The following is an 18728-nucleotide window of genomic DNA, read 5'->3' as shown; positions in this document are numbered from 1 at the left end:
AATAATCAATTGATTCACCTTAGAAATAATCACGATTAAAATGTCATAGTCGCTGGAAAGCATCAACGAGCTCGTAGCCAAAGAAGCAACAATAAAATGAGGGCGAGGAGACATGAAATGATCTCAGACCAACACGTCTCCTGCATCGTGAGATTGTCCACGACGCTCTGCCTCCGCTGCCGCTGATCGTCATCTCCATCCTCCTTGACAACAAGTGGACAAGTGATTAGAGAAGGAAACAAGAAAAAAGGTCAGAAATTAATTTGTAATTTAAGAAAATGAGCAAACATTGCTGTTATTTACCTTTTTGATGTTTATGAATAAATTCAAGAACGTGACCTGTTCCAGTGTTTAGATTCACCGGTGCATTGATCTGAGAGAAACACTGAAAAAAACCATCATGTCTCCTACTTTAAATTGAGTTCGATTGGTTCAGGGACGGTGAACATGGAGAATGTTTCCTCTTTCATTCCCACTAATCCTCACGTGGGGCAGCAGAGGGCGCTGTCCCTCAGTAAAAGTTACACAGCGTGGCTTTAAGAATTGTACAAACCAACCGATGTAACATAATGACTTCATTCATTTATAAAATAAATAAATGTGTTGACGTGTGGTGAAGAAAACCAGGTTTGGTTTGTGCAGTTGCATAAGTTTTACTTGGAACACGATAAATAAATCTGATCAATGTACCTGGGGAAAAAAAGAAGACAAGTTTGTCAGGTGGTCAAACTAAATAAAAAACGGGAGGATTGTTTTTAGCTTTCTTATCGTGAGGAAATCGGACAACGTGCACACACACTCAGGAGTTACACTCTCTACTCAATCAGTAAAAATCCTTGTTTCCACTTGTTGTAGCTGATATTTATGGGATGTATATATGTCTGGCTTTGGCGACTCCTTGTGGGCTAGCGTGAAATAAAACCTGACAAAGCACAGCCGCTGAACACAATCACGAACTTCTGCAATTGAATCCTACGTCCAGGAGCTGAGTCTCTATGGCAGCGACAGGATTCACTGAAGGATCTTACTGGGAAACTCTAACGCTGTCGTGAGCTCATGTGCGGACTCTTGCTAATTTGAAAAGGAAATCAGAAGCAATTGGGTGTTTGACAATATTGGTTGTGTGTTTATTTACACTCGGCCACGCCTCCTCTGCTCTGGTCCCTAACCTGACAACCTCTGTCCTACGCAACAAAAACAGGAATACAAAAACTGAACAGATTAACAAAGTGCCATTTCCATTGTTTGTCTTTTAAAAGGAAAGAATCCGACTTTTTCAGGTCCGTCTTAAAACAACACGTTAATGTCGCGTATATTTAAGGAGTCATCGGTCGTGATGTAATCCCTTCTTCGTTGAACAGTACATCCATCTGATTGCCCCCTAGTGGCTGGCTGCAGTATACATGTTTTAATTTGTTAATTGATGATATAAAACGGTCTCTAAATGATGTCAACACCATGGCAGCGCTGATATTCGGGATATTTTAGCCGATGTTAGAGCGAATTATCAGCTTCTTTTTTTTAAATTTGCATTTCACACTGAACAAAAATCATCCTCCATCTTTTCCACTGGAAGGATTATCAATCCACCTTCTCTGTAAAAAGGAAGAACACCACCTCTCTTAATGTACGTGGGGACATGCGAGTGCAGGACGAAGACGGACATGAAAAAGAATCGGAGCATTTTCTCCACCTACAGTAAAAACAGGAGCAACAGGGGTAAAACTGATCCCAATTTCAAACCAGAGTCACTTTCTCTCTCTCTCTCTCTCAACTGGTCCCAATCATAAAGCACGACGAGCGTCATCGTTGACTCCGACACATCGAGTCAAATATTCACTTCCTCCTCACGTCAGTCACTCAGAGTGCGAGATGTTTCTGTGGTCAGTTCCCACACAACACGGGAAGAAGAAACAGTTTGATTCTGTGATTCCGTCCTCGACAGAGTTCAACAGGGGGCGTCTTGTTTAAAAAAAATAAAGAAAAGAACAGGATCCAGTAATAATCAGAACCCTTTCCAGCGAGGAGACAGAATACTTCAGGACTGTGGATAAAACCAAATGCGTTGTCCTCGGCTGTTTTGGCTTCATGAGTTAAACACATGAAGTCCAGCAGTCGCTGGTTAGTCGGGCATGTCGATGCAGAGTTTAGGAGGCGGGACAAAGTATTTCCCGGGGCTCTGCGTGATCACCACGCCGGTCTTCTTGTGGAACATGGGGGCAATCTTCGGCGGCGGCTCGGGGACGGGCAGGTCCTCTGCCGCCTCGGGGTCGTCACTGCGCTGGAGGTCAAAGGACACATTGCCGTACTCCCGCAGGAAGGGGAGGAGCTCCAACAGGAAGTGGCAGAAGTCCTTGCGGATGCCAAACCACCCTGCAGGAACATCAGGACGGAAGAGAAACATCATGACCCACAACCGACCACAAGAGCACGATACAGTTACAGAGCTGAAAATGTCTATTAACCAACATATCGACCAAAACATTATTAAATCTGTAGTTAAAATAATCTTTAGTTGACAGAACTGATAATAGAAGAATGATTGAAAATGACTAAAATAAACAATAAGCTGTAATCACGACTGAGGCAGGACGGGAGCAGCAGAAAGTTGAACAGACGAGAACACAGTCACACAGCACATTACTGGCTTTAAATACTCACAGTGGTTCCCTCCCTTCTGGCCGAAGGTGGTGGCCATGAGCGTGAGCAGCGAGAGCCACAGAGGCACGAACACACACACATAGCTCAGGCTGTTGTGGCCGTCCAGCTTGTGCACCAGGAGGATCTACAGAGACACGTCGGAATTTAAATTGTGCAAGCAGCAAATAGGAAAGACTAAAATAAACACGTTTTATGATACAAATAAATCATAATAACGTTACAGAAATATTGTGTTTACAGTCTATTACGATCTTTATGGTAATTAGTTGTTTTTTAATCACGGTATCACTTTTAGGAAGGGAATCGAAAAATATGCTATTTTTGTTCAAGCAACAAATATGTTTCAAATGTGTAAATAAATCAAAAAAACTTTCCACAGGGAATACAATTTACCAAATAACAGGTTACTTTTTTAATGTTTTATTATAAAAATGTATGAACACAGAACAATAATATTGGTTTTTGAAACTCACCTCGAAGGTGAGAAGCGGCACGACAATGGTCATCCAGCTGATCGCCATGGTGATGTGCGTTCGCCGTTGCTCGGCGATGATGTCGATGGAGCGGAGGAAGAGGACAGACCAGATGATGTAGTAGAGGACGACAAGGCACAGGAAGGACATCAGGATCCAGAGCGGGACGCACACCACCTGCACAACACACACACACACACACACAAGATGATGGTCGATTATTACAAGCGACGATTTGGTGGAGAAAAATAAATAAACTTTGTCTCTCACCAGCCACGGCCAGTTGATGATCTTGTCCAGCTTCAGAGCGATGAAGATGAACTGGAGAATATTCACTGAACACAACACCTCCAGCTGAGGAGGAGGAGGAGGGAGAGGTTGATGTTGTTTCTCACACAACTGCCTCACATTTTACCACAAACCCGTGACTGGGATGTCAATCAGATACATCTCTGATTGACATCTATGCATCTTCACGTATATATCAGATTCGTTACCTCGAGAGAGCGGTCGTGTCTGAAGCCCCAGACGCAGGCTGCTACAGAAACGGGAGACACGAGGAAGAGCGGCATGAAGACGATGAGCCAGAAGTAAAATCCTCGGGCCACGCGGTCGCACACCAGCACCTCGAACATCAGCAACAGGACGTGGAGCCCCACTGCGATCAGCATGGCTTTAAACTCCACGCACGTCTCCCCTTCAGCTCTGAGGGAACACACACACAAATCATTATTACACAGTGATGCTAATGAGGCGCTTTGCACACTTTTAGGATTCAGAGAGGAAAATAAACAGACATGTTCACACACAAACAACACAAACAATAAATATATTATCAATATGATGCGAGACAACAACCGAGGTCTACCTGTACTGAGGGTTGTGGGCCCAGACGCCTGTGCCCACAGAGGCCCCGAAGATGACCAGCAGCTTCCACAGCCATATCGGGGTGAACACAGCCCAGTAGCTCCACTGGATGACTCCATCCAGCCGCAGGGACAGCAACACGGAGAACAGCAGCAGGCAGGAGTAAATCAGGAACTTACTGCAGCAGGGGAAAGACGGGGACATTGTAAAAATTGATTCACTTGGGGAAAATAATTCCCACTGTTTTGACAGTTATGGAACGTGGTGGGAAACGTTCTTCCACAATCAAAGAAAACATAAAATAAGGACATATTTGGATTCTCTGGAGAATGACAGGAAAAGACTTTGGTGACAGACTTCACCATTAAAACCGGAAGTGACACTGGATTCACTTCACAGACTCTTAATTTAATTATTCAGGATTTTATTAATTTAACCTGCCACAGTCCTGCAGCATCTAATAACACCATCTCTGAACAACACTGTATTTATAACCATCACTGATGTCAAACACTATTCATATTAATACTTTAACACTCAAATACAATATTAATAATAATAATAAGGCTGTTTGTGCCACCTAATTAAATCTGATGTCACCTTATTATAAATCATGGCAACTGACAAATGCTGCGGTAACATTTAGTAAACACACACACTTTGTATTGACCGAGACAAACACATTAAACACAACTAGTAACACAATAAATGACAATAAAACGAAGTCCATCAGTAATGACAGCTAACGTGAGGCTAGTTTTAAGTAGCAAAACAACGGGTTTGAAGCTAAGCTAACCTGTTAGCCTAGTTGGGTCAAACTAGTCATTTTAACTCGCCCTTCTTAGATGTTATCTTAAGTGTGTGTTAACGTTGACGTGTACGAAACGCGCACGTGTGTTGTTAACGCGGCGTTTGTTCGCACGACAGCGCAACAAAAACACCGCCGCGATGCTACGTCGCTAAGTTAGCCAGCGTGCTAGGTCGCGGCTAACGCTACCTGGGATTGAAGTCCTGAAACAGCCCCCTCAGATTCATGGTGTGACCGCGGCTGGCTAGTTGATTCCCCGTCGGACCCGCAGGCTACACATCGCACGGGCGGCGGTGGTTCGGCCTCTTCTGCCTCGCTTCCATTACGGGCTCGGTGCCCGGTGCTAGCTAACTGGCTAGCAGGCTAACTCCGTGCTCGGCGTCTCCTCGGAAGTCACGTGATCCCGCCGGAAGAAGCCGAACCCGCGTCGAGCCCGAGCGCCGGGGGGGGGGGAAGGGTCATTTATGAGTTTATTAAGAAATAAGGAGATAGTTGAATGATTCAAAAGGTTTAATTGATCCTGTTCACCAGCTTCTCTCTAGATTTACTGGGTTTATTGTATAGATTCACTATTTCCCAGGTAACGTGGGACATGTTTTGTCACTTTTAACGTCTGTTATTCTGATATTTGTTATTTTAAATAAAGAAACTATAATTTTCCTTTTAAACGTCGATGATGACAGATGATCATTTATTTTTATTTTCTTGTTTTGGTTGAATTGTATCACGCCTCAAACCCACAAAACCAAACGAGTCTCATACAAAATTATACATTTGATCTATCCTGTAAACCAGGGGATTTTGAAGTAAATTAGACTATATGTCATTTACTTTTTCAAAAGCCTATGTATTCAATTATTTTGGTAAGATATAGAATATTTTTTCTAGTTATTGATTGTAAAATAAAAAAAGACATAAGAGACTATAGAGGCTGCAAAATACCTTCCTGAGCAAAAAGTGAGACTTCCACAGAAGAAAGATGCCGGTTGGAGCCTTAGATTTAATATAGTCACAGTCTTTAATGAAAATTAAAGTTACATTAACAAGCCAAAAACTGAAAAATTACAAAAATATCAGAGAGCAGAATAATATTGCATTTAAAGGTTGGTTTAGAGTAATATGAGCTGCATGGAAAAAACACAGGATGCTGCAAAGAATGCATTCTCATACTATTCTTAAGATACACATCACAACAATGTTAAAACTCCAGTAATCAAATGGAACAGGAGAAAAAGGTAAGTTTCTCTTGTATGTTAGTAACATAGAAAAGCTAGTAGTCGTTGTTCCATCACTGCTTGATTGGGGTAATGATGTTTTTTTTATATATTTGAGCCCAAAACTCTTGCTAGTTGTTACTCTGGAATTGGTTTAGCTCGTATTGGTTTAGCTGGTATTGGTAGTAGGCAAGGACATTCTGGTGATGGTGCAAAATAGAGATTTGTTCAAGAGGAGGACACAGGATGGAGGAATTTGAAGGAGGAAAAGGAGCCTTTGAGGATTGAGGTGGAGCTGAGGGAGAAGACGGAGAATTCGAGGTCTCAAATGCAAATATGCTGGTTTGATTAGGAGACAAGCTGTGAGGAAAAGGAGGGGTGGTGTTTGAAAGATCCCCGGTGGTGCTTGAAGAAAAAGACAAACTGTTTGGAGAAGCCGGAGAAGTTAATGGCGTGGTGGACATTTCTGCAAGGTTGGTGGTGGCTGTTGTCGGTGTAAGCTGAGGATCCGATGAGTTTGAAGGGACAGTACTGCCATTGGAAGGTGTGGTTGTAAAAAGGCCAGAGGTGGTGCTGACATGGCCAGATGTGGTAGTAGCAGGGCCAGATTAGAACTGACTAGTTGTACTGACAGGGCCAGATGTGGTAGTAAGAGGGCCAGATGTAGAACTGACTAGGCCAGAGGTGGTGCTGACATGGCCAGATGTGGTAGTAGCAGGGCCAGATGTTGTACTGACAGGGCCAGATGTGGTAGTAAGAGGGCCAGATGTAGAACTGACTAGGCCAGAGGTGGTGCTGACATGGGCAGATGTGGAAGTAACAGGGCCAGATGTAGATGAAGTTCCAGGTGAGGTTGTAGAACTTAAAGTGCTGGTGGCAATATGCATAGCTGTAGTTGAAGAAGGTTTAGAAGACGTGCTTTCCTCAGAAATGGCAGCTGTCTGAGTTGCCACAGCAGAGTTGGCATAGACTGATGTGGATTGGGATGGTGATTGTTCTGTTCTAGTTGATGGACGAAGAGTGATGGCTTTCGCTGGGATGGTGGTGGTTTTGCGGGGATGTGTTGTGGGAGTGGGGTTATTGCCAAGAGGAGCTGTGGAGGTGATATCAGCAACAGGAACAGTCACATGAGGAACAGTAGAAACAACCTTGGGTGGAATTGCAGAAGTAATAACAGGCATAAAAGTGGCGGTAGGAGGTTTGGGAAAAGTTGGGGCATCAGGACGTACATTGTTTGGACGAGGAGTAGTCGCAGTTTCTGGACCAACACGAAGTGGTGTGATTGGAGGGATAAGGTTTCCTACTAAGTTTCCTAATCCGAATAATGTCAAAAATGTCCCTGCGATTCCTGAAAGAGCACTTCCTATTGCATTTAATAAACCAGCTCCCAAACCAGCACCTGGAATAGGTAATGCTGGTACTATATCTCCTCCTGAGGATCCGTCATTTCTCCCGTTCTCCCTGTCTTTGTCGTTTTCATCTTCCTTTCTCTTCTTTGTTGTGGTGGTGATTTTGGTGGTTGTAGTGGTGACTTTTGTGGTAGAGGTTGTGGCAGTAGTCGTTTTGGTGGTTGTTGTAGACGCTCTGGTGGTTGGATGAATGGTGGTAGTTTGGGGTTTTGTAGTTTTAGAAAAAGATGTTGTGGTCAGAGGGAGAGTGGTTGTTTGAAGAATAGTTGTTGCTGGTGTTTCTGTAGTTGCAGGTTTACTGGTGCTCGGAGTGGCTGGAGCAGTAGTTGAGGGAGTACTGGTTGTCGTAGCAACATGGCCAGTTGTTGTTGTGGGAGGGCGCGATGTTGTACTGGGAGGTGTGGAAGTAAAAGTCCCAGATGTGGTACTGACAGGGACAGATGTGGTAGTAAGAGGGCCAGATGTGGTAGTAAGAGGGCCAGATGTGGTACTGACAGGGCCAGATGTGGTAGTAAGAGGGCCAGATGTGGTACTGACAGGGCCAGATGTGGTAGTAAGAGGGCTAGATGTTGTACTGACAGGGCCAGATGTGGTAGTAAGAGGGCCAGATGTGGTACTGACAGGGCCAGATGTGGTAGTAAGAGGGCCAAATGTGGTACTGACAGGGCCAGATGTGGTAGTAAGAGGGCCAGATGTGGTACTGACAGGGCCAGATGTGGTAGTAAGAGGGCTAGATGTTGTACTGACAGGGCCAGATGTGGTAGTAAGAGGGCCAGATGTGGTACTGACAGGGCCAGATGTGGTAGTAAGAGGGCTAAATGTGGTACTGACAGGACCAGATGTGGTACTGACAGGGCCAGATGTGGTAGTAAGAGAGCCAGATGTGGTACTGACACGGCCAGATGTGGTAGTAAGAGGGCTAGATGTGGTACTGACACGGCCAGATGTGGTAGTAAGAGGGCCAGATGTGGTACTGACAGGACCAGATGTGGTAGTAAGAGGGCCAGATGTTGTACTGACAGGGCCAGATGTGGTAGTAAGAGGGCCAGATGTGGTACTGACAGGGCCAGATGTGGAAGTAGGAGGGCTAGATGTGGTACTGACAGGGCCAGATGTGGTAGTAAGAGGGCCAGATGTTGTACTGACAGGGCCAGATGTGGTAGTAAGAGGGCTAGATGTGGTACTGACAGGACCAGATGTGCTAGTAAGAGGGCCAGATGTTGTACTGACAGGGCCAGATGTGGTAGTAAGAGGGCTAGATGTGGTACTGACAGGGCCAGATGTGGTAGTAAGAGGGCCAGATGTTGTACTGAAAGGGCCAGATGTGGTAGTAAGAGGGCCAGATGTGGTACTGACAGGGCCAGATGTGGTAGTAAGAGGGCTAGATGTTGTACTGACAGGGCCAGATGTGGTACTGACAGGGCCAGATGTGGTAGTAAGAGGGCCAGATGTGGTACTGACGGGGCCAGATGTGGTAGTAAGAGGGCCAGATGTGGTACTGACAGGGCCAGATGTGGTAGTAAGAGGGCCAGATGTGGTACTGACAGGGCCAGATGTGGTAGTAAGAGGGCTAGATCTGGTACTGACGGGGCCAGATGTGGTAGTAAGAGGGCCAGATGTTGTACTGACAGGGCCAGATGTGGTAGTAAGAGGGCCAGATGTTGTACTGACAGGGCCAGATGTGGTAGTAAGAGGGCTAGATGTGGTACTGACAGGACCAGATGTGCTAGTAAGAGGGCCAGATGTTGTACTGACAGGGCCAGATGTGGTAGTAAGAGGGCTAGATGTTGTACTGACAGGGCCAGATGTGGTAGTAAGAGGGCCAGATGTGGTACTGACAGGGCCAGATGTGGTAGTAAGAGGGCTAGATGTTGTACTGACAGGGCCAGATGTGGTACTGACAGGGCCAGATGTGGTAGTAAGAGGGCCAGATGTGGTACTGACGGGGCCAGATGTGGTAGTAAGAGGGCCAGATGTGGTACTGACAGGGCCAGATGTGGTAGTAAGAGGGCCAGATGTGGCACTGACAGGGCCAGATGTGGTAGTAAGAGGCTAGATCTTGTACTGACGGGCCAGATGTGGTACTGACAGGGCCAGATGTGGTAGTAAGAGGGCCAGATGTGGTACTGACAGGGCCAGATGTGGTAGTAAGAGGGCCAGATGTTGTACTGACAGGGCCAGATGTGGTACTGACAGGGCCAGATGTGGTAGTAAGAGGGCCAGATGTTGTACTGACAGGGCCAGATGTGGTAGTAAGAGGGCTAGATGTGGTACTGACAGGGCCAGATGTGGTAGTAAGAGGGCCAGATGTGGTACTGACAGGGCCAGATGTGGTACTGACAGGGCCAGATGTGGTACTGACAGGGCCAGATGTGGTACTGACAGGGCCAGATGTGGTAGTAAGAGGGCCAGATGTTGTACTGACAGGGCCAGATGTGGTAGTAAGAGGGCTAGATGTGGTACTGACAGGGCCAGATGTGGTAGTAAGAGGGCCAGATGTGTACTGACAGGGCCAGATGTGGTAGTAGGAGGGCTAGATGTGGTACTGACAGGGCCAGATGTGGTAGTAAGAGGGCCAGATGTTGTACTGACAGGGCCAGTTGTGGTAGTAAGAGGGCTAGATGTGGTACTGACAGGACCAGATGTGGTAGTAAGAGGGCCAGATGTTGTACTGACAGGGCCAGATGTGGTAGTAAGAGGGCTAGATGTGGTACTGACAGGACCAGATGTGGTAGTAAGAGGGCCAGATGTTGTACTGACAGGGCCAGATGTGGTAGTAAGAGGGCCAGATGTGGTACTGACAGGGCCAGATGTGGTAGTAAGAGGGCTAGATGTGGTACTGACAGGGCCAGATGTGGTACTGACAGGGCCAGATGTGGTAGTAAGAGGGCCAGATGTGGTACTGACGGGGCCAGATGTGGTAGTAAGAGGGCCAGATGTGGTACTGACAGGGCCAGATGTGGTAGTAAGAGGGCCAGATGTGGTACTGACAGGGCCAGATGTGGTAGTAAGAGAGCTAGATCTTGTACTGACGGGGCCAGATGTGGTAGTAAGAGGGCCAGATGTTGTACTGACAGGGCCAGATGTGGTAGTAAGAGGGCCAGATGTTGTACTGACAGGGCCAGATGTGGTAGTAAGAGGGCTAGATGTGGTACTGACAGGACCAGATGTGCTAGTAAGAGGGCCAGATGTTGTACTGACAGGGCCAGATGTGGTAGTAAGAGGGCTAGATGTTGTACTGACAGGGCCAGATGTGGTAGTAAGAGGGCCAGATGTGGTACTGACAGGGCCAGATGTGGTAGTAAGAGGGCTAGATGTTGTACTGACAGGGCCAGATGTGGTACTGACAGGGCCAGATGTGGTAGTAAGAGGGCCAGATGTGGTACTGACGGGGCCAGATGTGGTAGTAAGAGGGCCAGATGTGGTACTGACAGGGCCAGATGTGGTAGTAAGAGGGCCAGATGTGGCACTGACAGGGCCAGATGTGGTAGTAAGAGGGCTAGATCTTGTACTGACGGGGCCAGATGTGGTACTGACAGGGCCAGATGTGGTAGTAAGAGGGCCAGATGTGGTACTGACAGGGCCAGATGTGGTAGTAAGAGGGCCAGATGTTGTACTGACAGGGCCAGATGTGGTACTGACAGGGCCAGATGTGGTAGTAAGAGGGCTAGATGTGTACTGACAGGGCCAGATGTGGCCAGATGTTGTACTGACAGGGCCAGATGTGGTAGTAAGAGGGCTAGATGTGGTACTGACAGGACCAGATGTGGTAGTAAGAGGGCCAGATGTTGTACTGACAGGGCCAGATGTGGTAGTAAGAGGGCCAGATGTGGTACTGACAGGGCCAGATGTGGAAGTAGGAGGGCTAGATGTGGTACTGACAGGGCCAGATGTGGTAGTAAGAGGGCCAGATGTTGTACTGACAGGGCCAGATGTGGTAGTAAGAGGGCTAGATGTGGTACTGACAGGACCAGATGTGCTAGTAAGAGGGCCAGATGTTGTACTGACAGGGCCAGATGTGGTAGTAAGAGGGCTAGATGTGGTACTGACAGGGCCAGATGTGGTAGTAAGAGGGCCAGATGTTGTACTGAAAGGGCCAGATGTGGTAGTAAGAGGGCCAGATGTGGTACTGACAGGGCCAGATGTGGTAGTAAGAGGGCTAGATGTTGTACTGACAGGGCCAGATGTGGTACTGACAGGGCCAGATGTGGTAGTAAGAGGGCCAGATGTGGACTGACGGGCCAGATGTGGTAGTAAGAGGGCCAGATGTGGTACTGACAGGGCCAGATGTGTAGTAAGAGGGCCAGATGTGGTACTGACAGGGCCAGATGTGGTAGTAAGAGGGCTAGATCTTGTACTGACGGGGCCAGATGTGGTAGTAAGAGGGCCAGATGTTGTACTGACAGGGCCAGATGTGGTAGTAAGAGGGCCAGATGTTGTACTGACAGGGCCAGATGTGGTAGTAAGAGGGCTAGATGTGGTACTGACAGGACCAGATGTGCTAGTAAGAGGGCCAGATGTTGTACTGACAGGGCCAGATGTGGTAGTAAGAGGGCTAGATGTTGTACTGACAGGGCCAGATGTGGTAGTAAGAGGGCCAGATGTGGTACTGACAGGGCCAGATGTGGTAGTAAGAGGGCTAGATGTTGTACTGACAGGGCCAGATGTGGTACTGACAGGGCCAGATGTGGTAGTAAGAGGGCCAGATGTGGTACTGACGGGGCCAGATGTGGTAGTAAGAGGGCCAGATGTGGTACTGACAGGGCCAGATGTGGTAGTAAGAGGGCCAGATGTGGCACTGACAGGGCCAGATGTGGTAGTAAGAGGGCTAGATCTTGTACTGACGGGGCCAGATGTGGTACTGACAGGGCCAGATGTGGTAGTAAGAGGGCCAGATGTGGTACTGACAGGGCCAGATGTGGTAGTAAGAGGGCCAGATGTTGTACTGACAGGGCCAGATGTGGTACTGACAGGGCCAGATGTGGTAGTAAGAGGGCCAGATGTTGTACTGACAGGGCCAGATGTGGTAGTAAGAGGGCTAGATGTGGTACTGACAGGGCCAGATGTGGTAGTAAGAGGGCCAGATGTGGTACTGACAGGGCCAGATGTTGTACTGACAGGGCCAGATGTGGTACTGACAGGGCCAGATGTGGTACTGACAGGGCCAGATGTGGTAGTAAGAGGGCCAGATGTTGACTGACGGGGCCAGATGTGGTAGTAAGAGGGCCAGATGTTGTACTGACAGGGCCAGATGTGGTAGTAAGAGGGCCAGATGTGGTACTGACAGGGCCAGATGTTGTACTGACAGGGCCAGATGTGGTACTGACAGGGCCAGATGTGGTACTGACAGGGCCAGATGTGGTAGTAAGAGGGCCAGATGTTGTACTGACAGGGCCAGATGTGGTAGTAAGAGGGCTAGATGTGGTACTGACAGGGCCAGATGTGGTAGTAAGAGGGCCAGATGTGGTACTGACAGGGCCAGATGTGGTAGTAGGAGGGCTAGATGTGGTACTGACAGGGCCAGATGTGGTAGTAAGAGGGCCAGATGTTGTACTGACAGGGCCAGTTGTGGTAGTAAGAGGGCTAGATGTGGTACTGACAGGACCAGATGTGGTAGTAAGAGGGCCAGATGTTGTACTGACAGGGCCAGATGTGGTAGTAAGAGGGCTAGATGTGGTACTGACAGGACCAGATGTGGTAGTAAGAGGGCCAGATGTTGTACTGACAGGGCCAGATGTGGTAGTGAGAGGGCTAGATGTGGTACTGACAGGGCCAGATGTGGTAGTAAGAGGGCCAGATGTTGTACTGACAGGGCCAGATGTGGTACTGACAGGGCCAGATGTGGTAGTAAGAGGGCCAGATGTGGTACTGACAGGGCCAGATGTGGTAGTAAGAGGGCTAGATGTGGTACTGACAGGGCCAGATGTGGTAGTAAGAGGGCCAGATGTGGTACTGACAGGGCCAGATGTGGTAGTAAGAGGGCTAGATGTGGTACTGACAGGGCCAGATGTGGTAGTAAGAGGGCTAGATGTGGTACTGACAGGACCAGATGTGGTAGTAAGAGGGCCAGATGTGGTACTGACAGGGCCAGATGTGGTAGTAAGAGGGCCAGATGTGGTACTGACAGGGCCAGATGTGGTAGTAAGAGGGCTAGATGTGGTACTGACAGGGCCAGATGTGGTAGTAAGAGGGCCAGATGTTGTACTGACAGGGCCAGATGTGGTAGTAAGAGGGCTAGATGTGGTACTGACAGGGCCAGATGTGGTAGTAAGAGGGCCAGATGTTGTACTGACAGGGCCAGATGTGGTAGTAAGAGGGCCAGATGTGGTACTGACAGGGCCAGATGTGGTAGTAAGAGGGCCAGATGTTGTACTGACAGGGCCAGATGTGGTAGTAAGAGGGCTAGATGTGGTACTGACAGGGCCAGATGTGGTAGTAAGAGGGCCAGATGTGGTAGTAAGAGGGCTAGATCTTGTACTGACGGGGCTAGATGTGGTACTGACAGGGCCAGATGTGGTAGTAAGAGGGCCAGATGTTGTACTGACAGGGCCAGATGTGGTAGTAAGAGGGCTAGATGTGGTACTGACAGGGCCAGATGTGGTAGTAAGAGGGCTAGATGTGGTACTGACAGGGCCAGATGTGGTAGTAAGAGGGCCAGATGTGGTACTGACAGGGCCAGATGTGGTAGTAAGAGGGCCAGATGTGGTACTGACAGGGCCAGATGTGGTAGTAAGAGGGCTAGATGTGGTACTGACAGGGCCAGATGTGGTAGTAAGAGGGCCAGATGTGGTACTGACAGGACCAGATGTGGTAGTAAGAGGGCTAGATGTGGTACTGACAGGGCCAGATGTGGTAGTAAGAGGGCCAGATGTTGTACTGACAGGGCCAGATGTGGTAGTAAGAGGGCCAGATGTGGTACTGACAGGGCCAGATGTGGTAGTAAGAGGGCCAGATGTGGTACTGACAGGGCCAGATGTGGTAGTAAGAGGGCTAGATCTTGTACTGACGGGGCTAGATGTGGTACTGACAGGGCCAGATGTGGTAGTAAGAGGTGTTACTGTGGTACTAAATGGAGGAGATGTTGTTGTAAAAGGGCCAGATGTGGTAGTGGGTGAGCCAGATGTGGTAGGCAGAGATGCAGATGTTGAAACGGGAGTGGTAGAGGCAGTTGTGGGAGGAGCAGAGGTAGTTGAAATGGATGGTGGGCAGTTACACGTTCTATCGAGATGAGGGTAAAGCTGGGTCACAGTGGTGTGGAGCGGACAGTTTGTTCCTGGAAATGCTTTAGATTCTGCTTGTTCTTCCAGTTTTCGATGGAGCTCGTCCAAGGTCTTGGTCTGAAGCACTGGATCTCCATTTTAATGTTGTCACCCCAGTGTGCCCCTGCTAACCACGTCTTGTGACTCTTGCTGTAGCAGCAGAAAGCTGACCAGAGCATAGAGGGAATATTGACCTTGTTGTTGAGGAGGTTGTTGTTGTTGTTGGGCCGTGCTCCGATCACCACAAAGCCTTCTGTTTGGTCATTGTTGTCGATGCAGTATTTATCAAGGACACATCGAACGCAGGTCTCCATATTCTTCCAGCTTCCCTGATTAAATGAGTCTACTTGAGGAACAATGTTGGTCAGGGTAAAGGTCGATATTTTGTTATTTTCGTTCAAACCATAGGAGCTTGGTAATAAATGCCCTTTGTCGAATCCTCGGGTGTTAATGTAATCAGTCTTAATGGCCTGGTGAATGTAGCTCTTCCTTCTGTCTTCCATCCTCATGTTTGCATTCCAATTTATGTTCTCAAGCTGTAATAAATGAAAAGATATATTACTGACATGGGTAGAATTGCAGTAGATTCATTTTTGGTAACACAAAGATATATCGTTTCAAAAATAAACATGCGATGTGAACATCCTGTCAATATTATACAATTTAAAGGAGACGTTAGTTAGTTGTTTTTGTTCTGCAAAGTAAAAAAAAACCAAAGTCTGTAAACAGATGAATTCATCCTTAATGCGAATTAACCATGATATCCACAGTTTTAGCTTTGAGGTGCTATCGGCTGCAAAACCCAGAAATGAGCCAGAAACTTGAACAGGAGTTAATTCTTAAACCGCCGGCATGTGGATGTTGTGTGAGTTTGTAGAAATCACCCACAGATACAATATTACAGATAATAAGAATTTCTTTTCTGTCAAAAAACAAACCTGTGGTTCTATCTTCCAACTGCTTTGAGGTCTCTTTATGTTTAGTTTCCCAATGTACTTGTAAGCAGAGAACACTGGGATCTTGTTGGTAGTGTCGTAGAGTGTCACAAATGTTCTCAAGTTATTCAAGGTCTGGCAAATGGGCTTGTATCTGTTCTGGTCCAGGATGTTCCCTCCCTCCAAGATTCCCCCGATCTGTGGTGGAGTTTGGTGAAGAAAGTATTCGTCACAGTCCGATATCGATGTCACCACTTTAGTTACTGTGGGAGCGGCGGACAGGAGGAGGAGGGCAAGGAGCGGCAGGAGGAACGGCATCTTCAGCGATGCCCCCACTGAACGCTGCGTCATCAGAGCAGAGCACAAAAATAATCATCAGTTCATTACAGTTCGTTCATGCTGCAGTTACAGTTAAATTTAAAACAAATCATATGATCATATGATGTCAAATAAAAATAACAAGATTAAAACCGTGTTGATGTATGAATCCCTTTCTTGTATCGAGGTGAAAGACATTATGTTTTCACCTGTGTCCCTTTGTTTGTTTTCACATAAAAACTACTGGACAGATTTCCACGGAACTTAGTTTAAAGATGGGATACGGGCCAGAGAAGAACCCATTACATTCTGCTGTTGATCCAGTACAGGGGGTGTATCCAGGAATCTGTTATTTCACTGTCTTTAACATTGTGAGATAGGTCTTTTATCAACATTTATAATATAATAAATGGATCATGGTGAAAGAAATCTGGCAAATTTAGTGGACAAACATTTATGAGTGTGTGAAACTTTGCGCTAATCCAAATAAAACTGTCGACCAAGCGAATTTAAAAGTGGTTTAATGAGGAGACTGTCATGTTCTAGTGTTAAATATATCCAACGTATATAATGTATAATGCACGACATCAACATACACATTTGAAACGAGATGTTATTCAAAATGTATGTGTAAATATCAAAATAAATGAATACAGAGTTCAGAGATGTATGTGTATGTATTTGTGAATAAATACATTTAAATCATATCATATATAAACTTGTTAAGTGCAGAATAAAATTAGCTGTGCTGTTATTTAATTTCCACACATTTGTGGTCACTTAAATTACAAATGCAAATAAAAGATGCACAAACAGGAGAGAAAACTCACAGACACTTACCACGGCTCAGATTTCCTGAAAGTCAGTGATCTTCTGTTCACACAGCAGTGGAAACAAGATCAAAGATCAACAGAGCTGAAGGAGGAAGTCTCATTTTTATATATTTCAGCCATGTATGAAAGTGGGCGTGTTCCTTTCATCAGTAAGTTACCTCTTCATTTAACATTTCTGTATCCAGATCCCAGCAACACTGAGGTTCACACACACACACACACACACACACACACACACACACACACACACACACACACACACACACACACACACACACACACACACACACACACACACACACACACACACACACACCTTGTGTTTCTTTCATCGTCTGCAAACTTTGTCTGCAAACGTCACCGATAAACTCGGCTGCAAGGTGACACACAGCCGAGGGATAGTTGGGAATCTGAGAGCTCGACTGCAAGACCTCGAATGTGAAATGTTATCCTGGGGTCAATCGGAGTCACGGGGGAAAATAAGAGAAATGAGAGTAGATGCCTGGAAGTCAGATACTGCATGAATTCAGAGAATTATATTTGAGTGAATGTGACACATTATTTCCAGGCAGACGGAATGGTCGTATGTCTATTTTGTGTCTGGTCAACCTGTCACAGCAAAGGGTCACAGACCAAATCACAGGAAAAAAACAAGATTTGAAAGCTGCACAAGACCATTCAACTTTTTATCTTAAAACAGCCGCTTGATTAAATTGAGTCTGATGTTTCAGTGACTGTGATTATTGAGAATGTTTCCTCTTTCATTCCCACTCGTCGAAAACAGACAGAAACACAGAAAGCTGCTGATTTCTGCTTTTCTTGTGTTTCAACTTCGACAGCAGAGTTTACACAAAATAAATAAAAAATATAGTTTTTATCGAGGTGTTTGGTTCATTATTAGAAATGTTGATCCTCATATGTGATGTTTTCTTCTTCATCAGCAGCAAACAGGTCTGATCAATCGGAGGACAGACGTTCAGAGGCTCTCTTTGCTTCAGCTCGAGCTGCAGGACGAGAAGAAAAGTAATAATCAGGGATTTTTATTTCACTTTTGGGGAAAAATCTGAACTAATTTCAGGAACTCCTACCTTTAGCCCACATTGTGTAAACTTTCACAGCCACTATGAGCATCGCGGTGTAAAGGACGATCAGCAGGATGGTACAGGCCAGCCTGGGCAGAGACATGAGAGGAGGAGGAGGAGGAGGAGGAAGGGGCTGAGCTCTGACTGCATGAGAGAAGAACAAATAACCAGCAGGTGTAGTAGCTGTGGTTTAGAAATGAATAAATCATCGCACACCACCAGCAAAGTGCTTTTAAATCTCTTGTTAAAACCACAGACTGAAATAAAGATGGACGCCATGACAGCTCCCAAAAGTGAAGCCAAATCATTTGGATTGACCCCTGGTGGCTGACTGCAGTATTGGTCATAAACCTCCAGTGCTAGTGGACGTCACTAAAGATGGTTTCCGTCATTTGAGGTGTTCGTGTTTCTGATAAGTTTGGTTTTAACTAGTTAATTAGTTTTAATCAGGCTGAAACATAACTGACAGCTGAGGCTCGCAATTGGTCAGAATGATGGATGTTAATACCAGGTCTGGCCTCTAAACTCTTTTTTAAGAATACAAACTGTAACCCGACCTTTGCTGCTCACAGCTAACCAGCTCTGCGGCGACCTTCCCTTCGTGGGGTGTTCACACATGTAGAGTCCTTCATCGGACTTGGACACCGACTGAAATGAGTTTCATACAAAATTATACATTTGATCTATCCTGTAAACCAGGTGATTTTGAATTAAATTATGTTTTGCAATAAGAAAACTTAGACTATATGTCATTTACTTTTTCAAAAGCCTATGTATTCAATTATTTTGGTAAGATATAGAATATTTTTTCTAGTTATTGATTGTAAAAAAAAAAAGAGACATATGAGAGACTATAGAGGCTGCAAAAT

At 46.3% G+C, this 18728-nt stretch overlaps 2 protein-coding genes across 2 annotated transcripts; both read right to left on the bottom strand.

Annotated features, from left to right (window-relative positions):
* Positions 1 to 1098: 1098 nt before the first annotated feature.
* Positions 1099 to 5223, bottom strand: tmem185 (transmembrane protein 185). The gene is made up of 7 exons (XM_035149320.2): positions 4999 to 5223; positions 4003 to 4179; positions 3632 to 3839; positions 3405 to 3488; positions 3135 to 3311; positions 2662 to 2785; positions 1099 to 2373 (listed from the first exon to the last, which is right to left on the bottom strand). The coding sequence occupies exons 1-7, from the start codon at positions 5034 to 5036 to the stop codon at positions 2123 to 2125; spliced, it is 1059 nt and encodes a 352-aa protein (XP_035005211.2). The 5' UTR covers positions 5037 to 5223; the 3' UTR covers positions 1099 to 2122.
* Positions 5224 to 14493: 9270 nt separating this feature from the next.
* On the bottom strand, positions 14494 to 17011 carry LOC118102974. Its single transcript, XM_035149617.2, has 3 exons — positions 16785 to 17011; positions 15630 to 15968; positions 14494 to 15227 (listed from the first exon to the last, which is right to left on the bottom strand). Exons 2-3 carry the CDS (start codon positions 15942 to 15944, stop codon positions 14676 to 14678), a joined length of 867 nt encoding a protein of 288 aa, XP_035005508.2. The 5' UTR covers positions 15945 to 15968; positions 16785 to 17011; the 3' UTR covers positions 14494 to 14675.
* Between the last annotated feature and the right edge of the window lie 1717 nt (positions 17012 to 18728).

The sequence above is a fragment of the Hippoglossus stenolepis genome, chromosome 23 (genome assembly GCF_022539355.2).
Source record: "Hippoglossus stenolepis isolate QCI-W04-F060 chromosome 23, HSTE1.2, whole genome shotgun sequence".
In the NCBI taxonomy this organism is placed as follows: Eukaryota; Metazoa; Chordata; class Actinopteri; order Pleuronectiformes; family Pleuronectidae; genus Hippoglossus; species Hippoglossus stenolepis.
The sequence above is the reverse complement of the archived record's forward strand: the minus strand, read 5'-3'. Positions and strand labels throughout refer to the sequence as shown.